The sequence below is a fragment of the Manis pentadactyla genome, chromosome 12 (assembly GCF_030020395.1).
Source record: "Manis pentadactyla isolate mManPen7 chromosome 12, mManPen7.hap1, whole genome shotgun sequence".
Classification (NCBI taxonomy): Eukaryota; Metazoa; Chordata; class Mammalia; order Pholidota; family Manidae; genus Manis; species Manis pentadactyla.
This window is the reverse complement of record NC_080030.1, coordinates 17,424,416-17,440,694: the sequence shown is the minus strand read 5'-3', so window position 1 is coordinate 17,440,694 and position 16,279 is coordinate 17,424,416. Positions and strand designations below refer to the sequence as shown.

At 56.5% G+C, this 16,279-nt stretch overlaps 1 protein-coding gene across 5 annotated transcripts; it reads left to right on the top strand.

Annotated features, from left to right (window-relative positions):
- The first annotated feature begins 13 nt into the window (after positions 1-13).
- Positions 14-15,436, top strand: JAK3 (Janus kinase 3). Of its 5 annotated transcripts, none has more exons than XM_036876062.2 (24): positions 14-152; positions 1,991-2,183; positions 2,614-2,737; positions 3,031-3,142; positions 3,317-3,462; positions 3,772-4,066; positions 4,697-4,819; positions 4,919-5,076; positions 5,542-5,653; positions 5,894-6,080; positions 6,629-6,756; positions 6,972-7,103; positions 7,651-7,735; positions 8,517-8,644; positions 9,347-9,479; positions 9,552-9,703; positions 9,842-9,992; positions 10,660-10,799; positions 10,881-11,070; positions 11,444-11,568; positions 11,807-11,979; positions 12,195-12,312; positions 12,525-12,635; positions 14,124-15,436. In XM_036876062.2, exons 2-24 carry the CDS (start codon positions 2,000-2,002, stop codon positions 14,229-14,231), a joined length of 3,315 nt encoding a protein of 1,104 aa, XP_036731957.2. In that variant the 5' UTR covers positions 14-152; positions 1,991-1,999; the 3' UTR covers positions 14,232-15,436. The 5 variants fall into 5 exon arrangements, 3 of the variants coding, with proteins under 3 accessions (XP_036731957.2, XP_036731956.2, XP_036731958.2); XR_005022800.2 differs by lacking the exon at positions 14-152 and adding an exon at positions 172-281 and having other exon boundaries at positions 11,807-11,947; XM_036876061.2 differs by lacking the exon at positions 14-152 and adding an exon at positions 173-281.
- Positions 15,437-16,279: the final 843 nt, after the last annotated feature.

Sequence of the window (16,279 nt, the reverse complement as noted above, 5' to 3'; positions counted from 1 at the left end):
CCGCCCCTGTCCCCACATGGCCATGATTTTCGGTAAATGACAGCAGCTCAGGAAGCAGAGGGGCCCACACAGGAAGGAGCCGAGTGGGACTTTCCTCCTGCTGATGCCTGGTTCTGCCTCCCCGTCGTTGGCCCAGGGACCCCACCCTCCAGGTAAGAGCTGGCGGGGCCACCCGGCTTAGTTGGGGGTTGGGGCTGTGTGCCTGGACCCTGTGGATGGGGGTGGATGGAGACAAAGGCAAGCTTGCCTTCAAGGCCTCTGAGGAAAGCTGCCAGACAGAGGTGAGCTGGGAAGGCGGGCTGTGTGGCCTCCGGCAGAGCACCCTCCTCTCCGGGTCTCTGTCCTGCCTAAAATGAGGCTTCAAATTCCCAGCCCTGGGCACCGGAGCAATTAATTGTGCATGTGCCCTGCCCGGAGCTCTCGGCCCCTACAGGTTCCCAGCCTCCTCCCTCCCAGGCCCCAGGCCAGCACATAGCCAACCGTCTCCGGATGTGGGATTTTTGGTGTTAAGACAGGGGCATTTTTCTGGGCCCTGAATACCACCTCTAACTTTTTCTTTTTTTCACTTTTCTGTATTTAAAAAATCCTGTTTCTTTAATTTAAACGAAAGATGCACTGTGTGATTCCATTTATGTAAAAGACAAAGTCAGATGAGATGAGGTTGGTTGTTAGAAACAGGACAGTGGTCACCCCTGTGAGGAGTGACAGGGGCCCCAGGGGTCCTGGGGCTGAGAATATTCCAATTCTCATGTTCCCACTATGCCCTCCCTCCCAGAAGGTAACTGCCAAACCACCATTCCAAGCGCCCTTCCAGTCTGGTTTAGTTGGCATTGGTCAAGTGCTCACTGGGCAAGTCACCAAGGATCGTGCCAATCGGTGTGGATTAGATGTGTGGCCACCTTGGGCTAGGCTGTGCAAACCACCTCACCCACAGCAAGGAGTCCACCCATTTTACAGCTGAGAAAGTTGAGTCCCAGCAGCGGGAACCTTGCCAGGATATGGTGGGGCTGGAATTGGAACCCAGAGCTGGGTCTTCACTTACCCTGCCCCAGGCTTATATTCTGGGTGTGTTAAACCCTCACCAGTGCTGCCTCCAGCCCCATTATTACTTTGGAACATAGTTTTTTTACCCAGCATTCTCTGTATCTTCTTCGTTTGGGCCAGTTTAAGTGGATAACCCTCCTTCTTCCCCTTATCTTCACTGGATTCAAAGCTCAATCCCTCTCTGCCCAGCCAGGGCTCCTGAGCTCTGGGGTCCCCCACCAGTGAGAGAAAGCTGGAGGTAGGCAAGTGTCAAACACCTGGGAACAAGGGAGTGGTGCCTCCTGGGCCCATCCCAGGAAAGGCCTTCTTGCTGTGCAGGCCTAAATAAAGGGTGTGATGAAGGGAACAGAGATGATGGTAGGATGGGAGGGAGGCAGACACACAAGTGCCTCTGAACTGAGTCATCAGTCTGGATCCGTCCCCAAGGTATGCATCACACTAGGTACAAAGGCTTCCAGCCCCAGCGACAACAGTACTTGAGACCCCCAGACCCACAGGAATTGACGGCCACTGGTTCCCCTTAACCCTCCATATGCACAAGCCAATACCCATCTGCTTCCTGGTTGGCAAATCTGTACGGCTGTAATTGATTGCTCATGCCTGCCTCTGGCAGGAGCTGGAAGTGGGGTATGTGTGGAGGCTGCAGATTGACTGGAAATGTCTGCTCTGGGCACTGACAAGAGTGTACATGCCCACAAATTAAAGTGCAGAATATCTTCCAGCCCCCAACAGAGCCCTCATCTGGGGGTTTATGTCTCCTCACCCACCTTGCACATTCATGCCCCTCTGTCTCTTTCACTTTTTCTCTGTGTGTCTCTCCTCCCTCTTTCACTGTTTCTATCCCTTTCTCACCCAGCAGCATCCCTGCACCCTCAACCCCCAAAAGCTTTGTAGTCTTGTCCTCTTTGGCCAGAACTAAGGGCTCCCTCTCTTTCTGTTCTGACAGGCTACTCCCATGGCACCTCCAAGTGAGGAGACACCCCTGATCTCTCAGCGCTCCTGTAGCCTCTCATCTTCAGAGGCTGGTGCCCTCCATGTGCTGCTGCCCCCTCGGGGCCCTGGACCCCCACAGCGCCTATCCTTCTCTTTTGGGGACCACTCAGCTGAAGAGCTGTGTGTCTGGGCTGCTAAGGCCAGTGGTGAGTGGTTTCCTAGAAGACTGGACCTGAGGGAGGGGTAGGTAGTGGAATAGCTGCCAGGTGGAGTCTGCATCAGAGCTGGGGCCTTGAGGGATGAGTAGGAGTTTGGTGAGAAGGTGCACAAAGAATGGCATGTGCAAAGACTTAGAGGCACATGAGGGGAAACAGCTGGTCATCCCTTGAGATAAAATGTACACTGGAAGGAGGTGCTCTGGGAAAGGGGCAGGGAGCCCTGAGCAGCAGGTTTAGTGCATGGCCTCTCTCCTAAGGGCAGTGGGGAGCCCCTGAGTGTGTATGAGCAGGGGTGGGACACAGTGTCAGAGCCAAAGGTGAGAAATAGCCCTGTGGGGGTACATGGGGGTAACCATGGCATCCCTGCAGGAGACAAATGGGGACACCAGGGGAGGAACTGATGGGGGTGTCCCCTCAGGCATCCTGCCCGTGTACCACTCCCTCTTTGCTCTGGCCACGGAGGACATGTCCTGCTGGTTCCCCCCAAGCCACATCTTCTCCGTGGAGGACATGGGTACCCAGGTTCTTGTCTACAGGCTTCGGTAGGAATTCCCCCCAACCCCTACATAATACCAGGAGGGGATACCTTATGCTGAGGGCTTAGGAAATGGGAGTTTAAAACAACAATGATCCGAAAATCTTACGATCTCCCTAGGGAGGGTGTGATCGTTGCTCATTTCACAGATGAGGAAACTGAGGCCAGAGAGGGTGTGTCACTTGCTCAAGGTGACACAGCAAGTCAATGACATAACCTGGGTTTGGTGAGGTCTTGGCACAGTCTTCCACCCCCACCCCCCAAACCTCTATTGCGGGGTTCTCCCTGTCCCCTCCACAGCTTTTGCTTCCCCAACTGGTTTGGGCTAGAGAAGTGCCACCGCTTTGGACTACGAAAGGACTTGGCCAGTGCCATCCTTGACTTGCCAGTCCTGGAGCACCTCTTTGCCCAGGTAAGGTCTGTGAGAGGGTCATCCCAGGGACCAGGGTCTTCAGGGCCACATCAGGGCTCATGGTTGGGTGGCCTTGGCCAACCCTCCCTGTGGCAGCCCAGGGTTGGGGGTCAGCCCAGAGGGGGTCTGCAGGGCAACATCAGGGCTCATGGTTGGGCTGTGACCGGCCCCCAGCACCGCAACGACCTGGTGAGCGGCCGCTTCCCCGTGGGCCTCGGCCTCAAGGAGCAGGGTGAGTGTCTCAGCCTGGCCGTGCTGGACCTGGCCCGGATGGCCCGTGAGCAGCCCCAGCGGCCCGAGAAGCTGCTGAAGACCGTCAGGTGAGGGCTTCCAGGCTGTGGTTTCCAGCCTCTACCTGAGAGTGAGCAAACAGGCTCCATCAGTGTCCCGCCTCCTGCAGCTGAAAGGCCTGTGTGTGTCCCTGTCTGTCCTGTGGGCACCAATGGCCCTCCCCACACTGAAGCCCTCCCACCATGTATGTCCCTGATAGTGTCTCCTGTGTGCGTTGCCCCACCGCATGCACCGAGGCCACACTCCAGCCCCTCAACTAAAGCCAGCGTTTGTGTACGTCCCCATCCGCCCCTGCGGAGATCCTCCCCACACTGAGGACCTGCTCGCCCCACTCGCAGCTACAAGGTCTGCTTGCCCCCCGGCCTTCGAGACCTGATCCAGGGCCTGAGTTTCGTGACGCGGAAGCGTATCCGGAGGACCGTGGGCCGGGCCCTGCGCCGCGTGGCCGCCTGCCAGGCTGACAGGCACTCGCTCATGGCCAAGTACATCATGGACCTGGAGAGGCTGGAGCCGGCCAGGGCCGCCGAGACCTTCGTCGTGGGCCTCCCCGGGGCTGGTGGAGGTCAGGGTGCGCCCGGGCTGCTCCGCGTGGATGGTGGCAGCGGCGTGGCTTGGAGTCCAGGAGGACAGGAGGTGCGGGGGGCTGCTGGGCAGGGTGGGGCCTTAACGGCGGGGGCAGGAGAATAGGCGGAACTGAGGGGTGAGGCCAAGGGAGGGGATTGGCGTGGGGCCGGCCGAGAGGGGTCTGCAAATGAAAGTGGGCGTGGCTGGTAGGAAGGGACCAGTGGGCTGGGCCAACAGCTGGGTGGGGCCGTGGGGGAGGGGAGGGGCCGGCTGAATGACAGGTGGGGGTGAACGAGGGGGCGGGAAGGAAGTGGGCGGGGCGCATAGAGGACGGAAGGACGGGCAGAACGGACGGGCAGGGGCAGAGCTAACAAGGTCGAGGCGGGACTAAGGGGGCAGAGCTCCGACTGCACTGAAAGAGGCAGGGCGGTGAAGTGATGCTCAAGGAAGGAACAGCCTAGAGAAGAAGGCAAGGTTTGGCAAGGGTGGAGTGCGACGTGTTTGGGAATGGGCAGGGCGTGCGGACAGAGGGGAGATTGATGGAAGAGGTGGGGCTTGGCGGGGGCGGTGTGGGAAAGCGCTGGGCTGGGCGGGGCTGGGGGAGGGGCCCGTGGGAGGGTGTCGGGCTCCCGGCTACCACGAGGGATTGGGGACTGTCAGAGGGCCTTAACCCTCCTCCCCCCGACTCCCACCTCCCAGGTCCTTCAGCCCTTCTGCGACTTTCCAGAAATCGTGGATATCAGCATCAAGCAGGCCCCGCGCGCTGGCCCTGCTGGGGAGCACCGACTGGTCACCATCACCAGGACAGACAACCAGATTCTGGTGGGTGCTGGACACCCTGCCTCCCTGTCTGACCCCGGGGGCGGGGACGCGGGACCGTCGCCCTGGGGCCGCAGAACGCGCTAACGCGGATCTTCACAGGAGGCCGAGTTCCCGGGGCTGCCCGCGGCCTTGTCTTTCGTGGCGCTGGTGGACGGCTACTTCCGACTGACCACTGACTCCCGGCACTACTTCTGCAAGGAGGTCGCCCCACCACGGCTGCTGGAGGAGGTGGTGGAACAGTGCCACGGCCCCATCACGTAAGGTCCCACCCCCCCATGCCATCCCTCTGCGGCCAGACCCACCAGGGTCCCGACTCCAGTCTCTCCCCTTCTGGGAATCCCAGAGTCCTGGCCTCCCAGGAACCCTGGACAGAAACAGCCCATGGTGCATGGTGGCCACTAAATGAGGCTGGGGCCATCTGTCTGCTGCCTAGGGCAGCGGCTTCCCTCTCTGAGTCCTCGGGGATCCCAGGGTCACTTCCTGGGGATGGAGTGGTGCTTGGCTTCACTTGCAGCCTCTTCTTTAAACCAAAAAAAAAAAAAAAAACCAAACAAACCCATACTTTGGGTTTAGTTTATTGATGGGAAGGAGCAAGACAATGCTACCTGGTCCCAAGGTTTACAGAGACCAAAATTATAATCCAGCTCTAGCTTGGTTTCTCTGCCTCCATCTCTCTGTCTTTCTCTGTCTTTGACACTCGGTTTCTTCACACTTCACCACAGCCTGGATTTTGCCATCAACAAGCTCAAGACTGGGGGTTCACTTCCCGGCTCCTATGTTCTCCGCCGTAGCCCCCAGGATTTTGACAGCTTCCTGCTCACTGTCTGTGTCCAGGTCGGTCCACCACTGGGAACCAGGAGGGCAGGCAGGGCTGCTTGGAGGAGGTGACATTTGAACTGAGCCCTGGAAAATGAGTTGGCATTTGCTTCCTGAGGAAGGGGAGGGAAAGATATCCCCAGTGGTAGGAACAGTGTATGCAAAGGCTTGGAGATTGGAGTGAGGCTATTATGCTCGAGGAAGGAGTAAGCAGGAGGGTGCTGACTACTCCCACTCAAGGACCACTCCTCCTTGCAGACCCCTCTAGGCCCTGATTACAAGGGCTGCCTCATCCAGCGCGACCCCTCAGGAACCTTCTCCCTGGCTGGCCTTGGCCATCCCAACAGCAGTCTTCGAGAGCTCCTGACAGCCTGCTGGGATGGTGGGCTGCATGTGGATGGGGTTGCACTGAACCTCACCTTCTGCTGCACTCCCAGACCCAAAGGTGAGCCTGCTCTCTTCCCTGAGCTGAGTGACTGCTCTGGGACCCCACCCTCCTGTGTCTGTCACAGCTCTTATATGGCAGGTGGCAGAGATTGCAGGTCAGGGGGGTTTAGGGAAGAAAAGGTGATGTTTTGGTTCATGGGATAGGGCCACTTTCAGGTACAGCTAGATCCAGGCACGTCTAGATCTGCACAATGTCACTACCACTTAATCTCTATCTCTTGCCTCTCCCTCTGGGTCAACTCAAAACAAACGCCTCAGCTAGGATGGCTCTGAAGTGTGAGTTCTCCAGAGTCTCCCAGAGTCATTAACAGGACTGAGACTAGGTTGCCCACAGTGTTGCCTACTCACTGGCACCCTCTGCAGGTTCCTTCCCTTCCTGTCTCACTCCCCACCCCAAAACGGGGCTTCCTGGAGTCTCCTTTCGAATAAACCAGGTGCCCTGGAATCCTCATCTTCTTGGGTACACCCACACTAAGGGAATGAGCAAACCATTAAGGACCTTTTACCTCTGACCTCAGGTTCTCTCCCTCCACCTCTTTCCTGTAGAAAAGTCCAACCTGATTGTGGTCCGGAGGGGTTGCAGCCTGCCCACATCATCCCCTGTTCAGCCCCAATCCCAATGCCAGCTGAGTCAGATGACATTTCACAAGATCCCCACTGACAGCCTGGAGTGGGTAAGGGGTCCCAGGAGATGGGGGGATGACTCATTGGGATGTGGAGACCGGATATACATCCGCCTTTGCTGTGTGGCCTTAGGAATGTGACATAGCCTCTCTGTGCCTCTGTCTCATTATCTGTAAAATGGGGCCAGTGCCTGTACCTTGCTCAGGCCAGAGATGGGGGCCAGGATCCCATGGGAGCCCACTTACTGTTGCCCCTCACCCTTCAGTATGAGAACCTGGGACATGGATCCTTCACCAAGATTTACCGGGGCTGTCGCCATGAGGCCGTAGATGGGGAGGCCTGGGAGACGGAGGTGTTGCTCAAAGTGATGGATGCCAAGCATAAAAACTGCATGGAGGTGAGCAGAGTGAGGACCAGGCCTGGGTCAAGGCTGGCTGGAGAGAGAGTCATAGATTCAGAAGAATTTTAAAGCAGCAGAAATGTAACCACAGCATCTCCAAATCATGGAATATGGAAGGGTTGGAGAATTTAGATGCCAACAGAAAAAGTACATCAGACAGAAAGAACAGTCAGTGCCCAGGTCCTGAGGCAGGGCTGAGCCTGGCATGTTTAAGGAACAGTGAGGAGGACAGTGGCTGGAGAGGAGCAAGCAAAGGGGAAGAGGGGAACAATGTGGATGGGGAGGCATCAGCAGGGCCTGGGTCACACGGGGGAAGGCTTTAGCCCTTTTCAAGTCCAAATCTCCCACTTCTGCATGAGAGACTCAAGGTAGACTACAGTGAGGACTTCCAGCCCACACCCAATTGTCATGATAAAGAGTGCTGTGTGCATTAATGGCAGACTCCAGGGCCAAAGGAGGCAGGCTTGTGAGAAACAAGTTTGGGGCCCTTTGAACCCTGGAGTGGAGGAACCCCTGCATCTTGTCTCCCTTCTTCCCTTCCCAGTCGTTCCTGGAAGCAGCAAGCTTGATGAGTCAAGTGTCATACCAACATCTTGTGCTGCTCCACGGCGTGTGCATGGCTGGAGACAGTGAGACACACCCCTGGCCCAGCCTCTGCCCTGCCACCCTGAGCCTGTCTACAGCAGCATTAGCAGTGCACATGCAGAGCCTGCCCTGGCTGGGGTCCCGTGTCCGCTAGCATCCATCACCCTGTACCCATGGCCCTCAGTTGTCAGTCCTTGGGCAGCAGCTGCAGGCTCCCAGCAATACTCAGCTCCCCAGAACTATTTCAGATCAAACAGACCTGGGTTCTGATCTCACTTAGCTGTGTACCACCTCTGCAGCTTTGCAACGGCCACGTTACCTTTCCAGGCCATGATTCCATCAGTCTGGTTCAGCAGCTATTTATCAGGAGACCAGTATGTGCCAGGAGCTGGGGGCCTAGCATAGAACATAGATAGGCTGGGCAGGGTGATAAATGATTGTGTGCGATGGGGATAGCACAGGGCAGTAGGTGGTCAGAGTCCACTAACCCAGCTTGGAGGTCAGGCCATGATTCTGGGTGGGCAAGGAGGAGTTCTCAGCCGGGAGGGCAAGGATGAAAAGGAAGTAGGGAAGATAAGGCAGAGGGATATTTTAGGCAGAACATGCAAAGGACTGGAAGTGAGATACAGAGAAAGCTCAGCACCTTCCAGGCATTTCAGGCAAATGGTTCTGAGATGGGTAGTGGAGAGGAGAGCTGAGTAGGATGGAGGGAACAGTCAGAGCAGAGAGTTCCCGGGAGGGTCCCCTGAAGGTGGGGTGGGGCAGAGGCTGTTGAATACAGGTACAGTCCTGCTTCCCAACCCTACCCCTCCCTGCCACCACCAGGCATCATGGTGCAGGAATTTGTACGCCTGGGAGCGCTGGACACATATCTGCGCAAGTGTGGCCACCTGGTGTCAGCCACCTGGAAGCTGCAGGTGATCAAACAGCTGGCCTATGCCCTCAACTATTTGGTGAGTGCCCCTCTGCCTGCTGCACATGCATTCACAGAGGGGGAACTAAGAGTGGGCTCTATAGTGTGGATAGGAATTTGGCAAGGGTGCAAGGGGAGGGCATTTTAGACTGAGGGAAAAGTGTAGGTATAGATAGGCTCAGAGATGTAAGAGCAGAAGGGTCATCTGTTGATCTTGGGGTGAGTAGTGAGCAATGAGGCGGGGTAGGAAAGCTTTCTGGAAGAGGGAACATTGAAGGCTGAATAGCAGTTCATCAAGAGGAGAAAGGAAGGATGGAATGTCAGGCTGAGGGACCAGCCTGGGCAAAGTCCTGCAGCTTAGGCGTGTTACGTGTCCCAGGAGGCATCAGGCAATTCAGTTGGCAGAAGACCGTGGTGGGGCCTGGATGAGAGAAGCTCCTGGGAAGACTGAATACGAGCTGGATCTCAAAGGGCTTTGAATGCCCAGATAAGATCTTTGACTTTAACCTGAAGGCAATGAGGAATCATGGGATGGGGAGCAGTGTTTGAGAAGGGGAGGAACACAGGTCAGCATTGGGGATGGGTTAGAGGAGGTAAGACAGGCTGCCAGTAGTCTGGGGAAGAGGCTGGAATATGGTCTGAGCAGTACCAGGTGGACTTTGAAGTACATGTAGGAGTTCACCAGTCAGAAGAATTATTCATCAAACTCTCTCTGGCATTTCCCTATGCCTGCTTCATTTAGGAAGACAAAGGTCTCCCCCATGGCAATGTATCAGCCCGGAAGGTGCTCCTGGCTCGGGAGGGGACTGATGGGAACCCACCTTTCATCAAACTTAGTGACCCTGGGGTCAGCCCCACTGTGCTAAGCCTGGAAAGTAAGTACCGAGAGAGGAGGGAGGGTTCTAGAGGAAAAGGAAGTGGATCCCTGACCCCATCCCCACCTCCAGTGCTCACTGACAGGATCCCTTGGGTGGCCCCCGAGTGTCTTCATGAGGCCCGGACACTTGGCTTGGAAGCTGACAAGTGGGGCTTTGGTGCCACCGTCTGGGAGGTGTTCAGTGGTGTCACGATGCCCATCAGCACCCTGGACCCGGCTAAGGTCAGAGCACTGGCATTGGCCTCTAGAGACTCCATTTGACAGAAAGGTGGACTGAAAGTCCTGCTTGGGGAGGATGGTTGCTCTGGGGAACCTTCTAAGGGTGAACTGGGGGTGACCAGTCCCTCCTCCCATCCTCAGAAGCTCCAGTTTTACGAGGAACGTCAACAGCTGCCTGCCCCCAAGTGGGTGGAGCTGGCCCTGCTCATCGAACAATGCATGGCTTACGAGCCAGGCCAGAGGCCCTCCTTTCGCGCAGTCATCCGCGACCTGAACAGCCTCATTACATCAGGTGCCCACTGGGCCAGGCAGGGTGGGCGGGGCCAGCATGTCCTATTGGGCCCAGGGAGAGAAAAGCAAGGTTTGTATGCAGAGCCCACCTTGTGCACCTAATCAAGTTAGAGTGGTTGGTGACTGTAGCAGTCAGCAAGTGCCTCAACAGCTGCTGTAACAAACATGGCCCTCAGCTCATGGATGAACATGATGGGTGGTTAATTCTCATTTGATGGAAGTGTCCTGGTCAAGAGACACCTCTCCCTTTGTGGTTCCACCCATCCGATGGCCTCAATCCCCTGCTGGATCCTCTGCAGTTGAGAGAGAGCATAGAGGGTCCCACACTAGGTTTCCACAGGCCAGATCTAAAGGAGCACCCAGCACATCTCCCCCATCAGCCTGAGCTCAGTTATGTGACCACACCTCACAGCAGTAGAATCTGGAAAATAATACCTTTCTGTCTCCATAGCCATGTACAGTTGCACAGGGTGTGCACTGCATAAGGGGACTGCCTTTCCTCAGGGGGCACCTTTTTTCAGCCCCCACAAAGTACCCTTTGGCTTGTAGTGGCCCTGCCAGAGTGCACAGAGAGGGTAGGCATGCAAATTGAGGTCAAATAGCAAATCAGCTTAGGAGTGGGGGCCCAGGGCCCAGAGTGCTGGTCACTCATTGCCTGTGCCCCCCAGATTATGAGCTCCTCTCTGACCCCACACCTGGTGCCCTGGCGCCCCGTGATGGGCTGTGGAATGGTGCCCAGCTCTATGCCTGCCAGGACCCTACCATCTTTGAGGAGAGACACCTCAAGTACATCTCACAGCTGGGCAAGGTGAGGTGGGTGTGCCTGGATGGGCCTTGGTGGGTGGGGTTGCCCTTATGCATGTGAACAACAGCCTCACTGTCCCCCCAGGGCAACTTTGGTAGCGTAGAACTGTGCCGCTATGACCCACTGGGCGACAACACAGGCGCCCTGGTGGCCGTGAAGCAGCTGCAGCACAATGGGCCAGACCAGCAGAGGGACTTCCAGCGCGAGATCCACATTCTCAAGGCTCTCCACAGTGACTTCATTGTCAAGTACCGCGGAGTCAGCTACGGCCCAGGTGAGGTCTGGGAACACCAGCAGGGCACCAGCGACGCCATCGCTTACCCAGAATTAGAGCGGTCACAGGTTCGAATTCCAGCTCTAAACCTTAGCAGCTGGGCAACCTTGAGGAGGCGATTTAACCTCTCTGAGCGTCAAGAGCCACCTGAAAAATGGGTGTTTATGAGGTTTAAATGCATCAATGTGTATTGCAGGAAGTACTCAAGAGACAGTAGCGACAAGCGTCATAGTTGCAGTTCCCATTTTATAGAGAGCAATGCTGAGGCCGGGAGGGACCCAAGATCGCACTCCGAACGGGGAGGAATGGGAAAGGGGAGTAGACAAAATGGGGCTCGTCGGTGACCTCTTCCCGCCTTCCCCGCCTGCCCTAGGCCGCCAGAGCCTGCGGCTGGTCATGGAGTACCTGCCCTGCGGCTGTCTGCGAGACTTCCTGCCGCGGCACCGCGCGCACCTGAACACCGGCCGCCTGCTGCTCTACGCCTCCCAGATCTGCAAGGTGCGGGCGCCCCGGCACCTGCGGGGACTGAGCCGGCTCTGCCCAGGCGGGGTCTGCGTGTAGGCGCTGGTTGAAGTTTGGGGTCCAGGTCAGGTTGGGGCCGGGGGTTGAGTCCAGGTTGGGTGACGGGTAGGGTTAGGCTTAGGGTCTGGGCTGGGCTTAGGGTTGGATGTTAGGTTAGGCTGGGCGCCCCTGCCTGCCCATCCTAGGGTCCCGCCCCATATCCATCCGCCCGCAGGGCATGGAGTATCTGGGCTCCCGCCGCTGCGTGCACCGCGACCTGGCAGCGCGTAACCTCCTGGTGGAGAGTGAGACGCACGTCAAAATCGCCGACTTCGGCCTCGCCAAGCTGCTGCCGCTGGACAAAGACTACTATGTGGTTCGAGAGCCGGGCCAGAGCCCCATCTTCTGGTGAGGAGCCCACCCTGCCCGGGCCCTCCGCACAGGCATCGCCCCTCCCCCACAGCCCCGGCCCCCCGCAGGGTTGTAGAATCCCTCACCCCACAATCAGGTAAACTGAGCCCCCGGAGACGGGAATGACCCCCCAGCCCCCACCTTCCGCCGTCCCCCGTTCCCGTCCTGTGCCCCACCTCGCCCCTCAAGACCGCCCTGTCCGCCCCGCCCAGGTACGCCCCGGAGTCCCTCTCGGACAATATCTTCTCGCGCCAGTCGGATGTCTGGAGCTTCGGAGTCGTCCTGTACGAGCTCTTCACTTACGGCGACAAGAGCTGCAGCCCCTCCGCCGTGAGTCGGCGCCCCGGTTCCCCAGCACCCTTCTCCCAGCCCCTTCTTGGCCAATCCCGCCGCTTGTGCCCGCGTCCCGCGTTTGTTCAGCGTCACCTGGTCACAGTGGGAGGACCTCTCTTCACTCTGGCGGACCATTCCCCCAGGCAGCCCCCTCCCCGCTCCATCACAGGGGGCCCCTCCCCCACCACTGGCGCTCCCCGTGTCCCCAGGAGTTCCTGCGCATGATGGGCTGTGACCGAGACGTCCCTGCTCTCTGCCGCCTCCTGGAGCTGCTGGCTGAGGGCTTGAGACTGCCGGCGCCTCCTGCCTGCCCTGCTGAGGTGAGCGCTGGAGGGCCTGCCTCAGTTGCCCACTCTGCAAATAGGCCTGGGGTCTGGGGCAAGCCAGCTGGCCCCTCTGGGTCTCCACTGCACGGGGCAGGGGCACGAGGTTAAAGGGGATCCTGGCCTCCCCTTTGCTGCTCTCGCTGGCAAGTCACAAACATTCAGAGCCTCCAGTTTATCTGCAAAATAGGAATAACAGCGCCTTACAGAATAGGGAAGGGGATTGGATGAGTTAACAGTGGCCAGTGTTCAGCTCAGAGCCCAGCACGCAGTCGGTGCTCAAGAAATGGTGGCAACGCTTTGCATTTATCATCACAACTTCTCTGGAAGTGTCTGACATGTGGTTGATCATTCACAAATTAATCCACTCAGGCCACAGATGTTTTTTTTTATTAAGGTATGATTGATACACGCTCTTATAAAGGTTTCACATAAAAAAACAATGTGATTAGTACATTTACCCATATTATCAAGTCCTCACCCATATTCCAATGCAGTCACGTCCATCAGTGCAGCAAGATGCCACAGATCCACTGTGTCCCTTCTCTGTGCTACACTGTTCTCCCCGTGATCCCCCACACCATGTGTACCAAACATAATACCCCTCAATCCCCATCTCCCTCCCTCCTCACCTGCCCTCCCACACCCCTCCCCTTTGGTAACCACTAGTTCCTTCTTGGAGTCTGTGAGTCTGTTGCTGTTTTGTTCCTTCAGTTTTGCTTCGTTGTTATCCTCCACAAATGAGGGAAATCATATGGTACTTGTCTTTCCCCGCCTGGCTTATTTCACTGAGCATAATGTCCTCCAGCTCCATCCATGTTGTTGCAAATGGTAGGATTTGTTTCTTTCTTATGGCTGAGTAGTAATCCATTGTGTATATGTACCACCTCTTCTTTATCCATTCATCTACTGATGGACACTTAGGTTGCTTCCATACCTTGGCTGTTGTAAAAAGTGACCACAAATGTTTATTGAGAGCCAACTGTATGCCGGGCTCTTTGGTGGGGACCCAGCAGAAGACAATAGATACTATTTTGTCCTCCAGGTAACCAGCAGAAACTAACTAGCATTTTGGTGGTGATCAGTGTCTGGAAAGAGATGTACAGAGGGAAATGATGGGAGTGGTCAGGGAGGGCTTCTTAGAGGGGGTGATGACTGAGTGAGAAGGAGGAGCCCATCCATGGGGCATGCTGAGAGAGGGCATGCTCAGCGGAGGGTGGGTGCAAAGGCCCTGAGATTGGGGATGAGCTTGGTGCCTTTAAATAATGAGACGGGATGGATGTGGCTGCAAGGAACTAGAGAGGAGGTGATGAAGGGAGGGAGGCAGTGCAGGGGACGGGATTTTGCTCTAAGAGCAATAGGGAGCCATAGGAGGCTTTGGAGCAGGGGAGGCATGGAATCTAATTTATACTTTAAAACTGTGAATAAGAGTCATATCCACCCTACTGCTCACATGTGCCAACATGTCTCTTCCCATCCCCTCAGGTTCATGAGCTCATGAAGCTGTGCTGGGCCCCTAGCCCACAAGACCGGCCTCCATTTAGCACCCTGGGACCCCAGCTGGATGCACTGTGGAGTGGAAGCCAGGGGTAGCATCTGGAGGCTCAAGAATCATGCCTTCCCTTCTTGTCCGGAAGGAAAAACTTACTGTCCTTTTTATATCTCCTACACACAGACCTGTGGGTTCTGGTCTGCATGGATTGGCTGTGTGGCCTTGGGCAGAGAACTGCACCTCTCTGGGCCTCCTGCTTCACAGAGACCCCTATGGGGCAAATGGCACTGCATTTTGGGAGGCACCCCTGGCTTGTGGAGCAGCAGCAGCTTGGTGGCTGTTGGAATCGTAAAGATTCAAGACAGACACTTCAGTGAGGCCCACTGAGCCCTGCCCCGCAGAACTGAGGGACCAGATTTCAGCCCCTCCCATCGTGCCCATCCTCTTAGGGCGTGGTCCTGAGTTTCCTGTCTCACTTCCAGTGGGGATGCTAAGTAGGTTTAAGTATATGTATAATCTTGAGCTTCTATTCCTTATCCCTCTTTTGCTGGGGGAAGCCAAGGACTTAGAGTGGCTGCCCCAGTTGGAAATTCCCTTTTTGGGGAAGCCTGTGCAGCTGTTTGGGAATGAGCAAGGGGCCAGGAGAGGCTGGGGTCTCAGGTCTCCCTAACTACCTGAGTGTCCCAGGACTTCAGTTTCACCCCCTGCACATGGGGGACCTTTCTGACCTGATGGGAGGTCATGCAATTACAGACACTGGAACATCCCAGGAGCTTTTCAGCAGCTGAGGGAAGGAAAGGCGGTTTTGGCAGAGGGAAAAATATGGCAAGAGCGAGGCTCAGAGTCCAGAGCTTAAGCGCCAGAGATGTTCTCCCACTTACTTGCCGTGTGACTGTGGGCAAGTCGGCTTTCCTCTCTGAGTGTCAGTTCCATCTCCTATGCAAGGAGCAGATTAATAGTGATGGGCCCTCGGTTGTGCAGTTGACTCCTAGAGGCTTGTGAGAAGGTGTCTGGTGCAGGTTAAGCCCTTCTCACTCCTCACCTGCCTGCCAGTCTTTTCTGTCACTATTGCCTCCCAGGAAAACTCTCATTCATCTCTCAAAACCCTAGCTATCATCTCCCTGCAGGCTTCCCTGGTGTGCTTCCATCACTCACTGTACTTCTCTCTGACCCTAGGACTGGGGTGGTGTCTGTGTCCAGCTCCGTCTCCTCTGACCTGGAGGATCCTTGGTGGCTGGGCTGGGGTGGGCACAGAGGGGACTCTGGGAGTATTCATTGAATGAATAAATGAGTTCAGTGGAAAAGATGGTTTGTTGCTAGACTTGTGCAATGGGGACTCTTGGGGGCTATGTGGGACTGGGGGATAGAGACCCCTAGGGGCCACAATGGAGCCTCGGGGCAGGCTAGGGGAGGAGGGACAGAAGGGTGAGGCATTGGCAGGGGCCCTGGAGGACAGAAGCCCTCCCCCTAGCCCCAGCTGCTGGCCTTGGCTCCCGCCTGGGGAACTGATTACAGGCTTTTGCTGGGTGGAGGGAACAGGCTGCTCTGAGGGGGTCAGAGGGCAAGGCCAGGTTGGGAGGGCTAGGCTTTGGGGAGGGGACCAACATCAGCAGGGGCCAAGCCAGTCCCCTGTGTGCAAATCAGGATGGCTGGAAAGATATGGAGAGTGACAGAAAGATGGAGAGAGAGGCCGGGAGAGACAAAGATCTCTGTGACTACTCTCTTAACCCAGGAAAAACCACCTGCTTTGGTGAAAAGGTGAGGGACCTGCTCTGGGCTCAAGAGAGATGGGGGTTTCAGCTTGCACTCTCCCCTGCCTGGGTACAAATCTGCCCCTTTATTCTTGGCCCTCCAGCACCTGTGCAGCCCAAGGAGACCATGCTGAGGCTGGCACAGAGCCGGCCACCACCACCAGTCACAGGGCCCAGCCTCCTGGGCCCTTGGGCAGGTGTAAGGTCCCCTCCCTGCAGTGGTCTCCTTGTACAGTAAGAAGGACAACAAGATTCTGAATGTCCCTGGTCTCCGGTGGCTGGATTACCCCCATCCATGGAATTATTATTTCTCAGTTTACTGATTTCAACTCTTTAAAATCATTTTTAAAAAGACTCTGCCGGTGCACCCCTTAGAGGGGTACATCCAAGCCCCGGCT

What these genes read in the sequence shown, in the direction of transcription:
- JAK3 (XM_036876061.2), top strand. Translation starts at nt 216, where the DNA reads ATGGGGGTGGATGGAGACAAAGGCAAGCTTGCCTTCAAGGCCTCTGAG. An exon ending in CGTGTGCATGGCTGGAGACA is followed by an intron (nt 7,736 to 8,516) that starts GTGAGACACACC and finishes TGCCACCACCAG; the next exon opens with GCATCATGGTGCAGGAATTT. An exon ending in GCACCCTGGACCCGGCTAAG is followed by an intron (nt 9,704 to 9,841) that starts GTCAGAGCACTG and finishes TCCCATCCTCAG; the next exon opens with AAGCTCCAGTTTTACGAGGA.